At 42.6% G+C, this 17,165-nt stretch overlaps 2 protein-coding genes across 17 annotated transcripts in view; both read left to right on the top strand.

Annotated features, from left to right (window-relative positions):
• MCF2L (MCF.2 cell line derived transforming sequence like) overlaps nt 1–17,165 on the top strand; it is a 267,170-nt gene that overhangs the window by 225,900 nt on the left and 24,105 nt on the right. For all 15 annotated transcript variants that reach the window (XM_073350279.2, XM_073350166.2, XM_073350186.2 and 12 more), the window contains 8 exons: nt 4,372–4,486; nt 5,141–5,260; nt 6,039–6,230; nt 6,502–6,693; nt 12,678–12,837; nt 12,983–13,059; nt 13,555–13,631; nt 16,889–16,955. In XM_073350279.2, coding sequence (XP_073206380.2) covers nt 4,372–4,486; nt 5,141–5,260; nt 6,039–6,230; nt 6,502–6,693; nt 12,678–12,837; nt 12,983–13,059; nt 13,555–13,631; nt 16,889–16,955 — 1,000 coding nt within the window. The remainder of the gene's footprint in view (nt 1–4,371; nt 4,487–5,140; nt 5,261–6,038; nt 6,231–6,501; nt 6,694–12,677; nt 12,838–12,982; nt 13,060–13,554; nt 13,632–16,888; nt 16,956–17,165) is intronic.
• On the top strand, nt 8,150–10,012 carry LOC144930719 (uncharacterized). Of its 2 annotated transcripts, none has more exons than XM_078853656.1 (2): nt 8,150–8,517; nt 9,495–10,012. In XM_078853656.1, the coding sequence occupies exons 1-2, from the start codon at nt 8,151–8,153 to the stop codon at nt 9,956–9,958; spliced, it is 831 nt and encodes a 276-aa protein (XP_078709782.1). In that variant the 5' UTR covers nt 8,150; the 3' UTR covers nt 9,959–10,012. The 2 variants fall into 2 exon arrangements, with proteins under 2 accessions (XP_078709782.1, XP_078709784.1); XM_078853658.1 differs by having other exon boundaries at nt 9,498–10,012.

Consider the following 17,165-nt stretch of genomic DNA (forward strand, 5'->3'; position numbering starts at 1 on the left):
AGACTGGAAAGTTTGAGAGCCATTGCTCCAGACTGAGTAGTGCAATGTGGTCTGCTTGGGATAAGTTAAAAGGCCACCCAGAAACTTCAGCTAAAGCAGAACAGAATGTGGTTGTTCCTTGCTTAATAATGTGTGATGCAGGGCACATAACGTTGTTCTATAGTCTACTGTGACTGGCAATGCAGTGTGTAGGTTTTGACCATTAAGCCCTTTATTATTTGATTCCTGGCTAGTTTAGAGACTTCCTCAGACTCATACCAGACAGTTGAGATTGGCTGGGACTATCCAGCTGACAACTGGCAGAGGCAAGAGGGTCTCAGTGAAGGGCTCTTGACTCTGGAACTCTCACCCTTTGGGCTTAAGAGACCCACTTAGCTGACCTTGGAGACGTAGAGAGAGCGCTATATATTTACTCAGACCTTGCCTGAGAAGGTGATTGAAATGGAGAGAGTTCTTTTCCCTTAATTACTCCTGGGGGAATTCTGCGCCACTGCGCAATGCAGAATTTTGCAGAATTTAATGTTGCGTGTGCAGAATTTCCTTTCTCCCACAAAAATTGACTGCAGTGCTTCTGGCCGCCAGTGGGGGCCACTGGATCCGGCAGAGCCCAGCTTGCACACAGAAGACACTACTGGGGGGAGAGCGAGCTAGAGGGTTCCTGTCAGCTGTGGTTCCCCACACACCGTGAGGGAAGGAGACAGCAGTGTGCAGGAAACTCCACAAAGTCCGGGTCCCAGCATCAGGCTGTTTTTCCCTGAGCTCTGAGGTGTAGAGGGTGTCTAGCTGGGGCAGGAGGCACCGCTGGGCTCTGGGGGTAGGAGGGTGGGTATGTGGGCTGGGCTTTGGTGGGGAGGGGGTGTGGGTATCTGGGAAAGGGGGGGCGGTGGCTGGGCTCTAGGGGGAGGCTGGGTATCTGTGCTAGGCGTTCCCTGCAGCTGGGGTCTGGGGAAGAGGGGGTGCGGGTATCTGGGCTGGGGAGGCCCCATGGCTGGGCTCTGAGTGCTGGGGGCGTATCTGTACTCTGGGGGGAGGGGGAGGAGTCCTGGTGTCTGACGTCCTGGCTGGGCTCTGGAGAGGGAGGGGTAGAGGAACAGAAACTGGGTTGTCATAGGGGGTTCTTTAGCTCTCTACATCTGGGGGAATTTTTTTTGTGCATATATATATTGTTACAGACATACTTGCTGACAGGTATTTTGAAATAAATTACCAAAATAATTAGGGCTCTCGATTAATCACAGTTAACTCTCGTGATTAACTCAAAAACATTAATCGTGATTTAAAAAATTAATCTCGATTAATGGCAGTTTTAATCGCACTGTTAAACAATAGAATACCAATTGAAATGTATTAAATATTTTGGATGTTTTTCTACATTTTCATATATATTATGTTCTGTGTTGTAACTGAAATCAAAGTGTGTATTTTTATTACAAATATTTGCACTGTAAAAATGATAAAGAAATAGCATTTTTCAATTCACCTCATACAAGTATTGTAGTGCAATCTCTTTGTCGTGAGAGTGCAACTTTCAAATGCAGATTTTTTTTGGTTACATAATTGCACTCAGAAACAAAACAATGTAAAACTACAGCGCCTGCAAGTCCACTCAGGCCTACTTCTTGTTCAGCCAATCGCTAAGACAAACAAGTTTGTTTACATTTACAGGAGATAATGCTGCCCTCTTCTTACTTAGTGTCACCAGAAAGTGAGAACAGGCATTTGCATGGCACTTTTGTAGCTAGCATTGCAAGGTATTTACATGCCAGATATGCTAAACATTCGTATGCCCCTCCATGGTTCGACCACCATTCCAGAGGACATGCTTCCATGCTGATGATGCTTGTTAAAAAAATGTGTTAATTAAATTTCTGACTGAACTACTTGGGCGAGAAATGCATGTCCCCTGCTCTGTTTTACCCACATTCTGCCATATATTTCATGTTATAATAGTCTCGGATGATGACCCAGAACATGTTGTTCATTTTAAGAACACTTTCACTGCAGACTTGACAAAACGCAAACAAGGTACCAATGTGAGATTTCTAAAAATAGCTACAGCATTTGACCCAAGGTTTAAGAATCTGAAGTGCCTTCCAAAATCTGGAGGTGTGAAGCATGCTTTCAGATGTCTTAAAAAAGCAGCAGTCTGATGCAGAAACTACAGAATCCAAACTACCAAAAAAGAAAATCAACCTTCTGCTGGTGGTATCTGACTCAGAAAATGAAAATGAACATGCATTGGTCTGCGCTGCTTCGGATGGTTATCGAGCAGAACCCATCATCAGCATGGACACATGTCCACTGGAATGGTGGTTGAAGCATGAAGGGACATATGAATCTTTAGTGCGTCTGGCATGTAAATATCTTGCGATGCCGGCTACAGCAGTGCCATGAGAATGCTTGTTCTCACTTTCAGGTGGCATTGTAAACAAGAAGCATTATTTCCTGTAAATGTAAACAATTTGTTTGTCTGAGCAATTGGCTGAACAAGAAGTAGGATTGAGTGGACTTCCAGGCTCTAAAAATTTACATTGTTTTATTTTTCAATGCCTTTTTTTTGTACATAATTCTACATTTGTAAGTTCAACTTTCATGATAAAGAGATTGCACTAAAAAAAGAAAAGGAGTACTTGTGGCACCTTAGAGACTAACAAATTTATTTGAGCTGTAGCTCACGAAAGCTTATGCTCAAATAAATTTGTTAGTCTCTAAGGTGCCACAGGTACTCCTTTTCTTTTTGCAGATACAGACTAACACGGCTGCTACTCTGAAAGATTGCACTACGGTACTTGTATTAGGTGAATTGAAAAATACTATTTCTTTTGGGGGGTTTTTACAGTGCAAATACTTGTGATCAAAAATAAATATAAAGTGAGCCCTGGAAATTTCGTATTCTGTGTTGTAATTGAAATCCATATATTTGAAAGTTGTAGTAAACATCCAAAAATATTTAAATAAATGGTATTCTATTTTTGTTTAACAATGCAATTAATTGCGATTTTTTTAATCGCTTGACAACCCTAAAAATTATTGAAACTGGCGTGATCATGTAGTGTTATTTTGACAAATAAAATTTGCAGAATTTTAAAATATAGTGCACAGAATTTTTAATTTTTTGGCAGAGAATGTTTGATTTTTTGATGCAGCATTCCACCAGGAGTACCTTATGCATGGGTGAGGGCAGATCTTTTGGTGTATCGCTGGCCTTTTTACATAGGCTTAAGCTTTTTTTAAAAACAATTGCTAGGTGCCTGATTTAAAAAAAAAATAGAATCAAGCCTATAGAATTAAGTGTTAGATATTAAGGCTTTTCCTCTGTGTTTTGTCTTAATTTACTGCCAAATTTTAAGCCCTTATATGACCATAACACAGAGATACAAATTTGCACAGTATTATCAAAACATAGAAAATTTCCACAAGATGGTATTTTAAGTTGTTTCTGTGTGTCATTTTGTGTTTCTATATATTTGCTTTGGTTCCAACATTTTCCATGCAGTTTCATTTTGAAGAGCTTGGCATTCCAACTAACAGTTTGGCAGAAGCAACTTCATTTCTCCCATCACTGCAATTAGTTATCTACAAGCCATCTGTTCATTGTTTTGAGTAGTTTGTCCAAAATGTCCCGTGTAGCTGTGATATCAGAGGAAAGCTGGAGTGAACTACAGAATCCATATAAACTCCTCTTCTGAATTAATTTTAATTCAACTCCTAAATGCATTAAAATCTTTTTCAGAATTCTGGTGAATTTTTGTGATGCTGTAAGCGAGGCAAAATACACCTCAGACCTGATCTGCAGCCATCCTGTTATACCCTAATTACAGTAATGTACATTGTGAGGATAAGCACTCAGATACCATAGTGCTAAGTGCAATATTCATGTCTGTATACATAGGTAGACTGAACAGTAAAACAGGCATAAAACACTTGGGTTCAAACCTATCTTAAATTACAAGTGAAACAAGTTCTTATTTATGACAGCCACCACTACACACCTTGTATATGGCATAAAACTGCAGATTGATCATCTCTGCTCAGGAGAGAGAAGTATAAAGGGTATCACAAACCGGAACTTAGACGTGGGTATGTGCTGCATCTAGATCTAGACGTTGCTATCGGTTTTCCATAAATGCTAACATTCATGGTGGATTTCTGTTTTACGTCAATATTATTCAAGAAACCACTTACATGCAATATCAAAAATGAGGAAAAGCTACCTAGTAGTATAGGAACACCTGGCTGCTGTACTGCTAACATTAGTCCATCTGATTGCTTAGAAAAAGATTACTTAAAGGAAGGCTTTGAGTTTTCCACTAAAAGATGCTATTGTCTCTTAGACTGTAACCATCACTTTGATCCTGAACTTTCTTTTAGGCTTCTGGCTCAATTAGATGAAACAGAGATTGCCTTTGATGAATTTTGGGCTAAACATCAACAAAAGCTTGAGCAGTGTATACAGCTTCGGAATTTTGAACAAACTTTTAGAGAGGTAAGGGTTTCTTGATGGTGTGTTAATATTTTACATTTATGTCACCTCCTTCATTCCCAAAGGATCCAAAAACCCAGATTATTTACATTCAACACTCTCTCTAATCCTTAAGGCAATGTATTTTTTCCTTACCTATTTATGCATCTCTCACATGCAATTGAAAGTTTTCTTCCAAACTTTTCTCTTATACTTGCCTTGGTCTTACATTCCACTATCACAGTATGTACCCTCTGGGCAGTCAATTACTGTCAGTGATACTTCAGGGATTACCATTAGGGTACGATGTTTGCAGTGTTGTTGCAGCCATGTTGGTCCCAGGGTTTGAGAGAGGCAAGGTGGGTGCGGTAGTACCTTTTATTGGACCAATGTCTGTTGGTGAAAGAAACAAGCTTTTGAGATGCACAGAGCTCTTCTTCAGGTCACTAGGGAATGATATAAGTAGGAGCCTCCTTGGCTTGAATGCTTCTGTCTAAAGATAAAATGTATTCTCCTTGCAGTGTTCTGATCTCCACTGACCAATGGGCACAGGTGTTCAGTGGTTCCTTCCAAACCAGTTCTCATGTAGCAGCATATTATGCTGGCTGTCTAGCACTGGTCTTATTACTGAGGCAGGTGAAATCACCTTCTTGGATATATGGTTGTCTCTCATTTCAGGTCAAAGCAGCTTTAAGTCTTGTGTCCGAGAGGTTATCTGCTTTCACTGATGTGGGAAACAGCTGTTCACATGTGGAGCACATTCTGAAGGATCTTGCCAACTTTGAAGAAAAATCATGTGTAAGTTCTTGTAATTTCTCCATATTTCTTAGTCTACAATATATTTTCGCTTTTTGGAGAGAAAAAAGAAAAAGCAGGAATTAGTTACTGAATATGTTTTATGACCCAGAGCCAAAACTCAGAATTGGGTAGAATGAGTGTCTTTTCCTCCCAATGATTAAAACAACCAATGTCATTAAAATTTGGAACTGATAATACTATCAGAAAAATTAAAAATGTGACTGGCAAACATTTCTAGTGTGGACACACAAACGGAGAACATTTTTTTTCAGTTTTCCTATGTATATTTTGTGGTGGAATAGTTATAGAGTTATGTCCATATAGATAACCATTGTAAGGTCTTGTGGTTAAGGCACTGGTCTGGGATTCAGGAGATGTGGGTTTAATTCCTGGCTGTTCCACAGCTTTCATGTGTGACTTTGAACAAGTCATTTCATCTATCTGTGCCTCAGCTCCCCATCTGTAAAATAATAATGATGGTACTTCCCACTGCACAGGTGTTGTGAGATTAAATCCATTAGTGTTTGTGAATCGCACAGATACTACATTGAAGAGGAGCACGGAAGTATTTGGATATCTGGAAAGACAGGAAAACACCTTTTATTTATTGGACGATGCAACAGTTAGCAATTTAACAAATGAAATTATTTGCATAGCAAATAAATGCACTTTTCCATAACAGAATACATGTTTGAGCTTTATTTTGGGAGCTTTTTAAAGAATGTTAACCCAACATTCTAACTAAATCTAGTATTTTTAAAATGTTTTTCTTTCTTAGGAATCCTTAGAAAAAGCTAGGGTGCTAGCTTCTCAAGGTGACCAGCTTGTTCAAAACAACCACTATGCTGTGGACTCCATTCTTCCAAAGTGCGATGAGCTCCATCATCTCTGTGATGCATTTGCTACAGAGACGGAAAAGAGGAGAGGTCTTCTTAACAAATCTCTGGAACTGCACAGTCTATTGGAGAAGGTAAATTTTATATGAAATAGTTCTGCTTCCCATCTCATTTGCTAATAATATTGCAAACGTGATGACCCCATGTGTTTGAGAAGTAAATAATGACCAGTAGAGGAAGAATGTTTCCAGTGTAAAATGGGCATTTGCTAATAGGGAGAAAAAAAATCAGAAATCTGACTTTCCCCCTCACCTAGCTGAACATTTTGTAAATTATATTCTGCAAACCATTCAGTTAAGTGTTTCCACTGATGTGTGTTCTTTCCTGTTTTTGTTGTGTTTCCAGTCCATGAGGTGGTGTGATGAAGGCATTTACCTGCTAGCATCACAGCCTGTAGACAAATGCCAGTCCCAGGATGGAGCAGAATCAGCTTTACAGGAGATTGAGAAATTCCTGGACATGGGGGGAAACAATAAAATCAAGGAACCGAATAAAGTTTACCAACTATATGAACCCATTCTCAACCAGGACCTAATGGTACCCTTAGGATTTATGCATGTGCACATACATTTACAGTCGCTGTTCATTTGAGATTTGGTTTCTTGCAGGGCTGATGTTAATGGTAAGCCACATAGCTGGCCTCCGAGGGCACTGAATTTTTATTGGCACTTTGAGCCTGGTTGCTCATTCTACTCACCAACTCCACCTGCAGTAGCCAGCAGCAGCACTGGGGGCCCGCTGGGAACTGCAGCACCAGTCTTGCTCTAGCCCAGCCCTACTTTTGTGTGGACCCAGGACTGCTTTTATTTTTTGGGATATGGAGGAGGAAGGGATGTTCTTCCCCTTTACAGACTTCCCCTGCAGCAGCCAAGACCACCCACTGGGACAGCTTTAATGTAGAATAGTTAGCAGTCCTACCTCTTCCAAGGCACCGTGCACCAGTGGATGTGACTGAGAGTCACAAAACAAACATGCCTCCAGCTTGATTGTGTCTCTCCCCCAACTCCTGCCTCTGGTCTGCTGCCAAAGATATCAGGATATGTAGCATTGCCCTAGTTTCTTGGATAGTAGTGTTCAAAAGATATTCTATCAAATGAGTTCTTGTAGTGTGTTACATGTTAGCAAATACTGATTCTAAGAAATGTGTACTCTCTTTAGAAAAATGAATTGTTCTAAATGCCATGTCACTTTCATGTGTGACTCTTACCATGCTTAGCTATTCTATTATGTAATGTAATTAAGTTGTCCTAAATCCTTAAGTGACATAGGAGTTTAGGTCCCATTTTCAAAAGTGGCTCTGGCACTTAAGTCAGTGGAACTTAGACTTTTTCAATGATGATTAGGCTCCTAAGTGCTGAAGTCAGTTTTAAAAATAAGAACTTAGACTCATATGTCACTTACGTACTTTTGAAACATTTACCCTTAATGTGGAAGTTTGAATCAATCATTATTTATTTCATTTCCCTAAATTTACAATGTGGTCAGCAGTGAAATGTTTTGATGGTGATATACACTAATGTAATTGGAACTGGTCTACACTACGATTTTATGTCGGATTTAGCAGCGTTACATTGAATTAACCCTGCTCCCATCACCACAAAGAAGCCATTTTTTCGACATAAAGGGCTCTTAAAACCGATTTCTGTACTCCTCCCCAATGAGGGGATTAGCGCTGAAATTGACATCGCCGTTTAGACTTAGGGTGCTATCCCACAGTGCACCATTGTGACCACTCTGGACAGCACTCTGAACTCGGATGCACTGGCCAGGTGTACAGGAAAAGCCCCGGGGAACTTTTGAATCTCATTTCCTATTTGGCCAGGCAAACTCATCAGCACAGGTGACCATGCAGTCCCAGAATCGAAAAAGAGCTCCAGCATGGACCGAACGGGAGGTACTGGATCTGATAGCTGTATGGGGAGAGGAATCCGTGCTATCGGAACTACGTTCCAAAAGACGAAATGCCAAAACATTTCAAAAAAATCTCTGAGGCCATGAGGGACAGAGGCTACAGTAGGGATGCAACACAGTGCCGCGTGAAACTTAAGGAGCTCAGACAAGCGTACCAGAAAACCAAAGAATCAAACGGACGTTCTGGGACAGAGACCCAAACATTCTGCTTCTACGCTGAGCAGCATGCAATTCTAGGGGGGGCCGCCACCACTACCCCACCCCTGTCCGTGGACTCCGATGATGGGATACTCTCCACCATGCCTGAGGATTTTGCGGATGGGGAAGATGAGGAGGAGGACAAGCTTGAGGAGAGCACACAGCACACCATTCTTCCCAACAGCCAGGATCTTTTTCTCACCCTGACTGAAATACCCTCCCAACCGAATGAAGCCGGAAAAGGGACCTCTGGTGAGTGTACCTTTGTAAATATAATACACATTATAAAAGCAAGTGTTTTTTAATGATTAAGTAGCCCTGAGGACTTGGGATGCATTCGTGGCCAGTACAGCTACTGGAAAAGTCTGTTAACTTTTCTGGGGATGGAGCAGAAATCCTCCAGGGACATCTCAGTGAAGCTCTCCTGGAGGTACTCTAAAAGCCTTTGCAGAAGGTTTCTGGGAGAGCAGCCTTATTCCGTCCTGCATGGTAGGACACTTTACCACACCATGCTAGTAGTAAGTAATCTGGTATCATTGCATGACAAAGCCTGGCAGCGTATGGTCCCGGTGTTTGCTGGCATTCAAGCAACATCCCTTCTTTATCTCTCTGGGTTATCCTCTGGAGAGTGATATCGTTCATGGTAACCTGGTTGAAATAGGGGAATTTAATTAAGGGGACATTCAAAGATGGCTGTTCCTACTGGGCTGTTTGCCTGTGCCTGAAAAGAAATCCTCCCTGCAGTTAGCCACGTGGTGGTGGGGGGGATTGGCGCTGAGCTGTTAGTGTTTGGCTAGCAGGGATCTTCCCTGATACCAGCCAGCGGTGGGGGGAGGGATAAAGCGATCATCCCAGAGAATTGGATGCAGGGCAGGGTTAGTTTGATTTCTGCTGCTGCAGTTTAACAGGAAAACCACAGCACTAAATGGCCAACTCAACGTGCTTTGCTTGGTAGGGGAAAGGAGGGGGCTGCTGTTACGCAGTTTGCAGAAGCCGAAAGACCTATGGCTTACCATGGCCACCTGCAAGCCGAATTCTGTTGCTCGGCACTGCATGTGTGATCTCTAACACCAAAGCCGCAGGCACTCAATATAAGATGCAAAATGCAACCTTGTACCAAAATCACATGTGCTATGTAATGTGAATAGTGTTGTTCACCGTGAAAGAGTATAGCCATTGTTCTGTAAAATGTATCTTTTAAAATACTTCACTCCCTTTTTTCCATCCAGCAGCTGCAAATGTTTCAAGTCTCCCTCCTCCGTCCCAAAGGCTATCTCAGATAAGGCGGCAAAAAAAACGCACGCGCGATGAAATCTTATCTGAGCTCATGCAGTCATCCGGCACTGACAAAGCTCAGCAGAATGTGTGGAGGGACACAATAATGGAGTATAGGAAAGTGGCCGATGAACGTGAGGAGAGGTGGCGGCAGGAAGATCAGAGGAGGCATGAGGCAACGCTGGGGCTACTGCGGGCTCAAATGAACATGCTCCGGCGTCTGGTGGAGGTTCATGAACGGCAGCAGGATCACAGACTGCCGCTGCAGCCCCTGTTTAACCGCCCTCCCTCCTCCCCAAGTTCCATAGCCTCGTCACCCAGACGCCCAAGAACGCAGGGCAGGAGGCTCCGAGCACCCAACCACTCCACCCCAGTGGACAGCCCAAGCAACAGAAGGCTGTCATTCAAGAAGTTCTAAAGTGGCCTTTTCCTTCCCTCCTACCCTCCTCCCGCACCCCAGCCGGGCTACCTTGTGAGTTTTCTCCGTATTTTTATAATTAATTAATAAAGAATACTTGTTTTTAAAATGATAGTGACTTTATTTCCTTTGCAAGCAAGCTGTGATCAAAAGGGGGAGGGCGGGTGGCTTACAGGGAATTTAGAGGCAACCAAGGGGGCGGGTTTTTATCAAGAAGAAACAAACAGAAGTATCACACAGTACCCTGGCCAGTCATGAAACTGGTTTTCAAAGCTTCTCTGATGTGCAGCGCTTCCTGCTGTGCTCTTCTAACTGCCCTGGTGTCTGGCTACGTGTATTCAGTGGCCAGGTGATTTGCCTCCCACCGCACCGTAAACATCTCCCCCTTACTCTCACAGAGATTGTGGAGCACAGAACAAGCAGCAGTAACAATGGGAATATTGGTTACGCTGATGTCTGACCGAGTCAGTAAACTGCACCAGCGACCCTTTAAACATCCAAATGCACATTCTACCACCATTCTGCACTTGCTCAGCTGATAGTTGAACAGCTCCTGACTACTGTCTGGGGTGCCTGTGTACAGCTTCATGAGCCAGGGCATTAAGGGGTAGGCTGGGTCCCCAAGGATAACTATAGGCATTTCAACATCCCCAATGGTTATTTTCTGGTCTGGGAAATAAATCCCTTCCTGCAGCCATTTAAACAGACCAGAGTTCCTGAAGACGTGAACGTCATGAACCTTTCCCGGCCATCCCATGTTGATGAAACGTCCCTTGTGATCCACCAGTGCTTGCAGCACCATTGAAAAGTACCCCTTGCGGTTTATGTACTGGCTGCCCAGGTGGTCCGGTCCCAAGATAGGGATATGCATTCCATCTGTAGTCCCACCACAGTTAGGGAATCCCATTGCAGCAAAGCCGTCTAGTATGACCTGCACATTTCCCAGAGTCGCTACCTTTGATAGCAGCAGCTCAATGATTGTTTTGGCTCCTTGCATCACAGCAAACCCCACAGTAGATTTGCCCACTCCAAATTGATTCCTGACTTACCAGTAGCTGTCTGGCATTGCAAGCTTCCACAGGGCTATTGCTACTCGCTTGTGAACTGTGGGGTCTGCTCTCATCTTGGTATTCTTGCACTTCAGAGCAGGGGAAAGCAAGTCACAAAGTTCCATAAAAGTGCCTTTACGCATGCAAAAGTTTCAGAGCCACTGGGAATCCTCCCAAACCCGCAACACTATGCGGTCCCAGCACTCTGTGCTTGTTTCCCGGGCCCAAAGTTGGCGTTCCATGGCATGAGCCTGCCCCATTAACACCATGATCTCCAAATTGCTGGGGACCATGGTTTTAGAGAAATCTGCGTTCATATCCTCATCACCGCACTGCCATCGTCTCCTCGCCTGGTTTCTCAGGTGCTGGTTCTGCATAAACTGCACTATAATGCACGAGGTGTTTACAATGGTCATAACTGCTGCGGTGAGTTGAACGGGCTCCGTGCTTGCTGTGCTATGGCATCTGCTCAGGCAATCCAGGGAAAAGGGCGCAAAACGATTGTCTTCTGTTGCTCTGACGGAGGGAGGGGCAACTGACCACATGGCTTACAGGGAATTAAAATCAACAAAGGGGGTGGTTTTGCATCAAGGAGAAACAGAATGGCCCCCTCAAGGATAGAACTCAAAATGCTTGGTTTATCAGGCCGTTGATTTCACAGAGGGAGGGAAGAGAAAATGAATACAAAATAAATCTGGTCTATTTCTTGTTTTGATCCACTTCATCTATCTTTATACATCTTGCTGGGAGCAGACTGTGCAGTACGACTGCTGGCCATCGTCATCTCCTGGCTGCTCATTAAAAGATGGTGTAGTAGGACTATCAGCAGGACTGAATTGCCATGAGACAAAACTTAAAAGGGTAATGACCTGGCTGAGTCACTCCCATGTTTGCCCAGGCGCCCCTGACCTCACTGAGGTCAGTTAAAAGAGCACCCTGGAGTACGTTGACGATAGCTACCAGTCATACTGCACTGTCTGCTGCCAAAAGACAATGAGGAGCTGCTGTGCAGCAATGCAGTACCGCATCTGCCAACACCCAGGAGACATATGACGGTGAGCTGAGCGGCTTCATGCTTGCCATGGTATGGCGTCTGCTCGGGTAACTCGGGGAAAAAAGGCACAAAACAATTGTCAGCTGTTGCTTTCACGGAGGGAGGGAGGGAAGGAAGGGGGGCCTGATTATATGTACCCAGAACCACCCGCAACAATGTTTTAGCCCCATCAGGCATTGGGATTTCTACCCAGAATTCAAATGGGCAGCAGAGACTGCGGGAACTGTGGGATAGCTACCCACAGTGCAAAGCTCCGGAAATCGACGGTTGCCTCAGTACTGTGGATGCACTCCGCTGACTAAATGCACTTAGAGCATTTGTGTGGGGGGACACACAATTGACTGTATAAAAACGCTTTCTACAAAACTGAATTCTATAAATTCGACCTAATTTCGTAGTGTAGACATGGCCTAAATGTCTCAGTCTGGCATTATAAATTATATTTTAGTTAGAATGAAGGAAGAATTTTTCTTTTTAAAGTTTAGAACATTATTTCTACATGCTCCTTTTTATATGCTGTATAAAAGCTTCACATATTGGAGGTTATTGTACCATAAATGACAGCATGACTTGTAGGTTTATTCAGAATTGTGATAATTTTATGCTATTTCTACAGGAACACGTGCAAAAAGTTTTTCAAAAGCAGGAAAGCATGGAAGAAATGTTTCAAAAGAGACAAGTGAGCCTTAAAAAACTGGCAGCTAAGCAGACGCGTCCAGTTCAGCCAGTGGCACCAAGACCTGAAGTCTTTGTAAAATCTCCTTCTGTGTCTCCAGGTAAATTGCTGCAAAAAGCTATTAAATCAGGTTCCTGCACTATGCCGATGAACTTGAAGAGAATTTAAGCTGTTGTCTGTGGTTATACAAATGACCTGTGTCAAACCTGTTCTAGATTAACAGCTGCTGTTTGATTCTAAACCAGGTCTTCGAAGAGGCTCGAACTATGTGTCCAACACAGAAGATAACATGCTCCGGAGAATGAACTACAGAAGACTAAAAGTAATTCTGAATTTGTTGTTTCATCTTGATCATTCTCTCCAGCATACGTGCATGCACACACACAGAGAGCTAGAGAAAGTCGTAATGCTTTGTGAAGTCACAGAACTCAAAGAAATACAGAGAGCCCCAGACAAGAGCTCTGGTAACAAGTTTTTGTTAAAACAGAGTTCCATTTTGTCCTCTCGGGTTGTACAATTGCCCCGAGATCCTTTTTGCTGGAAAGAAAAGCAAAAGCAGAACCTTTCTAAGCTGGTGGGCTGGCTTCCTCTTTTGTGGGACACCCCATTTATCCAAATGTTCTGATGTTCCCCAAGATCATCTGATGAACTTTCATTCTTTTGCCCTTGAATTTGCCTCATAGGTTACTTCATTGTTAATAGTTGCAGCCTTTCTTGTAGATAAAGGGACAGTCTGTATGTCAATGGTATTGCAAATAGACTGGGAAGTACATTTTCCTATTTTCCTTCTGACATACTTTTTCATATTGTGTTCCAGAGTGAAATGAGTGAAATCCGTCAAAGCAGAGGTGGATCTGTGATGGATGATGAAGAAAACCTAGCTGTGTTACGAAGGTGGGTACAGCTTCGTATACAACAGCCAGCATGTTATTCTGATTGGACTGATCAAGGTCTACCATTACCATTTGGTTCAGCAGATTCATGTGGCTATGATGTAGCCATGATGGTGCGTAAAATGGACTTCCATCTTGCATCGTCCCTTACAAATCATCTTCCTTCAGTAAGAGTGATATGGGGGGATTTAGGTTTCTTAAACTCCTCAAAATTGCATCTTCCAGCCTCATTCGTGGTTGGTTTTGTCCTCTGCTTCCTTCAACCAGCTTTATAAACCTTCTGTAAAAGCATACCTTCTACTGCACATGGAGCATGATCCCACCATTGTAGTTGTCATCTTCTCCACTGGCACAAGACTGCAACTTGCTGGGATTTTCTAAGTATCCCCTTGTTTGTGACCAGATTAAATCCGCAGATATTAAGACGAAGCTGTAACTTTTGAAAAGTGAATCTTAAGAAAACTGTTTAGTTTTACATTTGGTTACAGTTCAGAGAAGGGTCTGAGCTTTCATATGTTTCTCTGAATCAAGCCTCCAAACTTTGAGGTGTACTTATCATGGAAGCTACTCTAAACTAGTGGAAATGAATCACTTGTGCTCTGTGGTATACATTGAACGATATTTTCCCATTTTTAGTCTACAGATTGTATTCTGTTTGGACCATGTACCTAATTTCACATCCTCCAGGCCAACTTTCCATGATAAATGCATTAGTGAAAGGGGATTTTAAGGATTCAGTTCAGATAGGTATTAGAGGTTTGAATAGTTATCCGGCCTTAAATAAACTACCAAAGGTTTTGGTCACCATACTTCAAAATTGTTTAGATCATTTTACCTGAAATTTGTGTGGTTGGTTGATCTGTGTTTAAGCTGAAGGACAATGTTGGCAAAAGGGAAAATGCATATAAACTGGCCATCAATACATTTAGGCTGGAAATTAGAAGAAGGTTTCTAAGCATGAGGAGTGTTTCTGAACAGCCTCCTGATAGGAGTTGTGGGCAGCAAACAACTTAATCAGTTTTAGGAGTGAGATTGACAAATTTATGAGTGGGACTGTGTGATGGGGTTGCTAGTGGCACTAGAGGTCAGGGTTCAGCAGACCTGGGGGTCACTTCCAATTCATGTTGTTTGTTGCTAAAATCTAATTCTTCAAGATTTCAGCTAGTCTCCTGCAGGGGTCAGGAAAGGTTCCCCTTGCCCCAGTGTATCCTGGTTGGGGTTTTTTCTCCTTCCTCTGAAGCATTAGAGGTGGCCACTGCTGGAGATGGGACACTGGATTGGGTGGGCCGGTGCTTTGAGGTGGTACTGAGAATTCTCTCAGGGGCTTACTAGCTAGTCCTTGCTCACATGCTGAGCATATGTGGGATCACGAAATAATTTCTTCACATTTTCTGCCTGTAGGACCTAATGGTTTGGTCTCCTACGGGCTGTGGTGCTTTGTTCTAGTTTTGGTTGTTGGGTGTGATGTTAGTGGCCCGTGATATACAGAAGGTCGGACTATACGATCTGTTAGTCCCTTCTGGCCTTAAACTCTGTTAGGGAAATCTCAAGGAAGTCCCTAGTATTCCTTTGTCCGCATCACAGAACCACCATATGAATTCCAAAATTAGTAATCTTGGTCCAGTACAGATCTGGGATTGGCATAGCAGGGTTTGCAGACTGAAGTATATTGGCTCACCTATCTGAAAAACCCTTCACTGTCGCTGACTGTAACCATCACTCTTACTTTCACGTGTTCGTGAGCATGTGAAACTTCCCCCACCCAAAAGCGTAGTGAGGAAAAAAAATCCATGTGAACTGTGGAAAACAATGTGACAGACATATGGCAGGACATTTCTTCATTATATGCTGTCATAAATATCAAGGGAAGGGTAATCACCTTTCTGTATACAGTGCTATAAAATCCCTCCTGGCCAGAGGCAAAACCCTTTCACCTGTAAAGGCTTAAGAAGCTGAGGTAACCTCGCTGGCACCTGACCCAAAATGACCAATGAGGGGACAGGATACTTTCAAATCTGGAGGGGGGGAACAAATGGTTGGTCTGTCTGTGTGATGCTTTTGCCGGGAACAGATCAGAAATGCAAGCCTTCCAACTCCTGTTAAGTGAGTAAGTAATCTAGCTAGAAAATGCGTTAGATTTTCTTTTGTTTAATGGCTGGTAAAATACGCTGTGCTGGAGGGAATGTATATTCCCGTTTTTGTGTCTTTTTGTAACTTAAGGTTTTGCCTAGAGGGATTCTCTATGTTTTGAATCTGATTACCCTGTAAGGTATTTACCATCCTGATTTTACAGAGGTGATTCTTTTACCTTTTCTTTAATTAAAATTCTTCTTTTAAGAACCTGATTGATTTTTCATTGTTCTTAAAATCCAAGGGTTTGGGTCTGTGTTGACCTGTACCAATTGGTGAGGATTCTTATCAAGCCTTCCCCAGGAAAGGGGGTGTATAGGGGTTGGGGGGATATTTTGGCGGGAAGACATCTCCAAGTGATCTCTTTCCCTGTTCTTTATTTAAACACTTGGTGGTGGCAGCATACTGTTCAAGGACAAGGCAAAGTTTGTACGTTGGGGAAGTTTTTAACCTAAGCTGATAAGAATAAGCTTAGGGGGTCTTTCATGCGGGTCCCCACATCTGTACCCTAGAGTTCAGAGTGGGGAAGGAACCTTGACATATGCCATAAATACTGATGCATAAAATGGCTCGAATATCAAATGACCAACTGAATTTAAAATGTAAAAATCTATCTTCAGTAACATATTGCAGCTCTAACCTCCAGCTCCTGCAGCACTTGCAAATGAAGTAGAACCCAGGCTTAGAGCATTTGATGTCACAATCTGCTGCATCAGTATATAATCTTCTGATTTAAACGGCATCCACCACCCCTCTATTTTTAGGAAAGACAGTTTGACATAAAATATGGATATGCAAATATGCGTATTATATTCAGCATTAATTATTTTTCAGAGTAACAGCCGTGTTAGTCTGTATTCGCAAAAAGAAAAGGAGTACTTGTGGCACCTTAGAGACTAACCAATTTATTTGAGCATGAGCTTTTGTGAGCTACAGCTCACTTCAAGTGAGCTGTAGCTCACGAAAGCTCATGCTCAAATAAATTGGTTAGTCTCTAAGGTGCCACAAGTACTCCTTTTCTTTTTATTAATTATTTTTGTGTATGTAAAATAGGCTAATAAATTTTAAATGGAGATTCATTAGTCTGGGAAATTAACAGGCCTTTCTTAATTATCTCTCTGTTAACAGCCATGTAATTAATGAACTTATTGAAACTGAACGAGCATATGTGGAAGAACTTCTGTGTGTTCTTGAGGTAAGTCTATTTATCCATATATCTGCTGGTGGAGCTACTCATCTGAGGAGCTGACACCTGCAGTAGTTTATCCTTAAATTAATAAATTCTAGCAAATGTACAATACAAAAAAAAATTGTTTGCCCTATGTATTATCTATCTGGAAATCACTTTGGGGCAGACTGCCCCAGTATCCCCAGGGCTTAAGGAATAGCAGTGATGGTCTAAAGC

This window comes from Lepidochelys kempii, chromosome 1 (genome assembly GCF_965140285.1).
Source record: "Lepidochelys kempii isolate rLepKem1 chromosome 1, rLepKem1.hap1, whole genome shotgun sequence".
Classification (NCBI taxonomy): domain Eukaryota; kingdom Metazoa; phylum Chordata; order Testudines; family Cheloniidae; genus Lepidochelys; species Lepidochelys kempii.

Bases quoted from the DNA above. Each gene is read 5' to 3' on its own strand.
- LOC144930719 (XM_078853656.1), top strand. From the start codon at position 8,151: ATGAGGGACAGAGGCTACAGTAGGGATGCAACACAGTGCCGCGTGAAA. The intron at 8,518-9,494 runs GTGAGTGTACCT...TTTTCCATCCAG, and splicing joins AGCCGGAAAAGGGACCTCTG to CAGCTGCAAATGTTTCAAGT.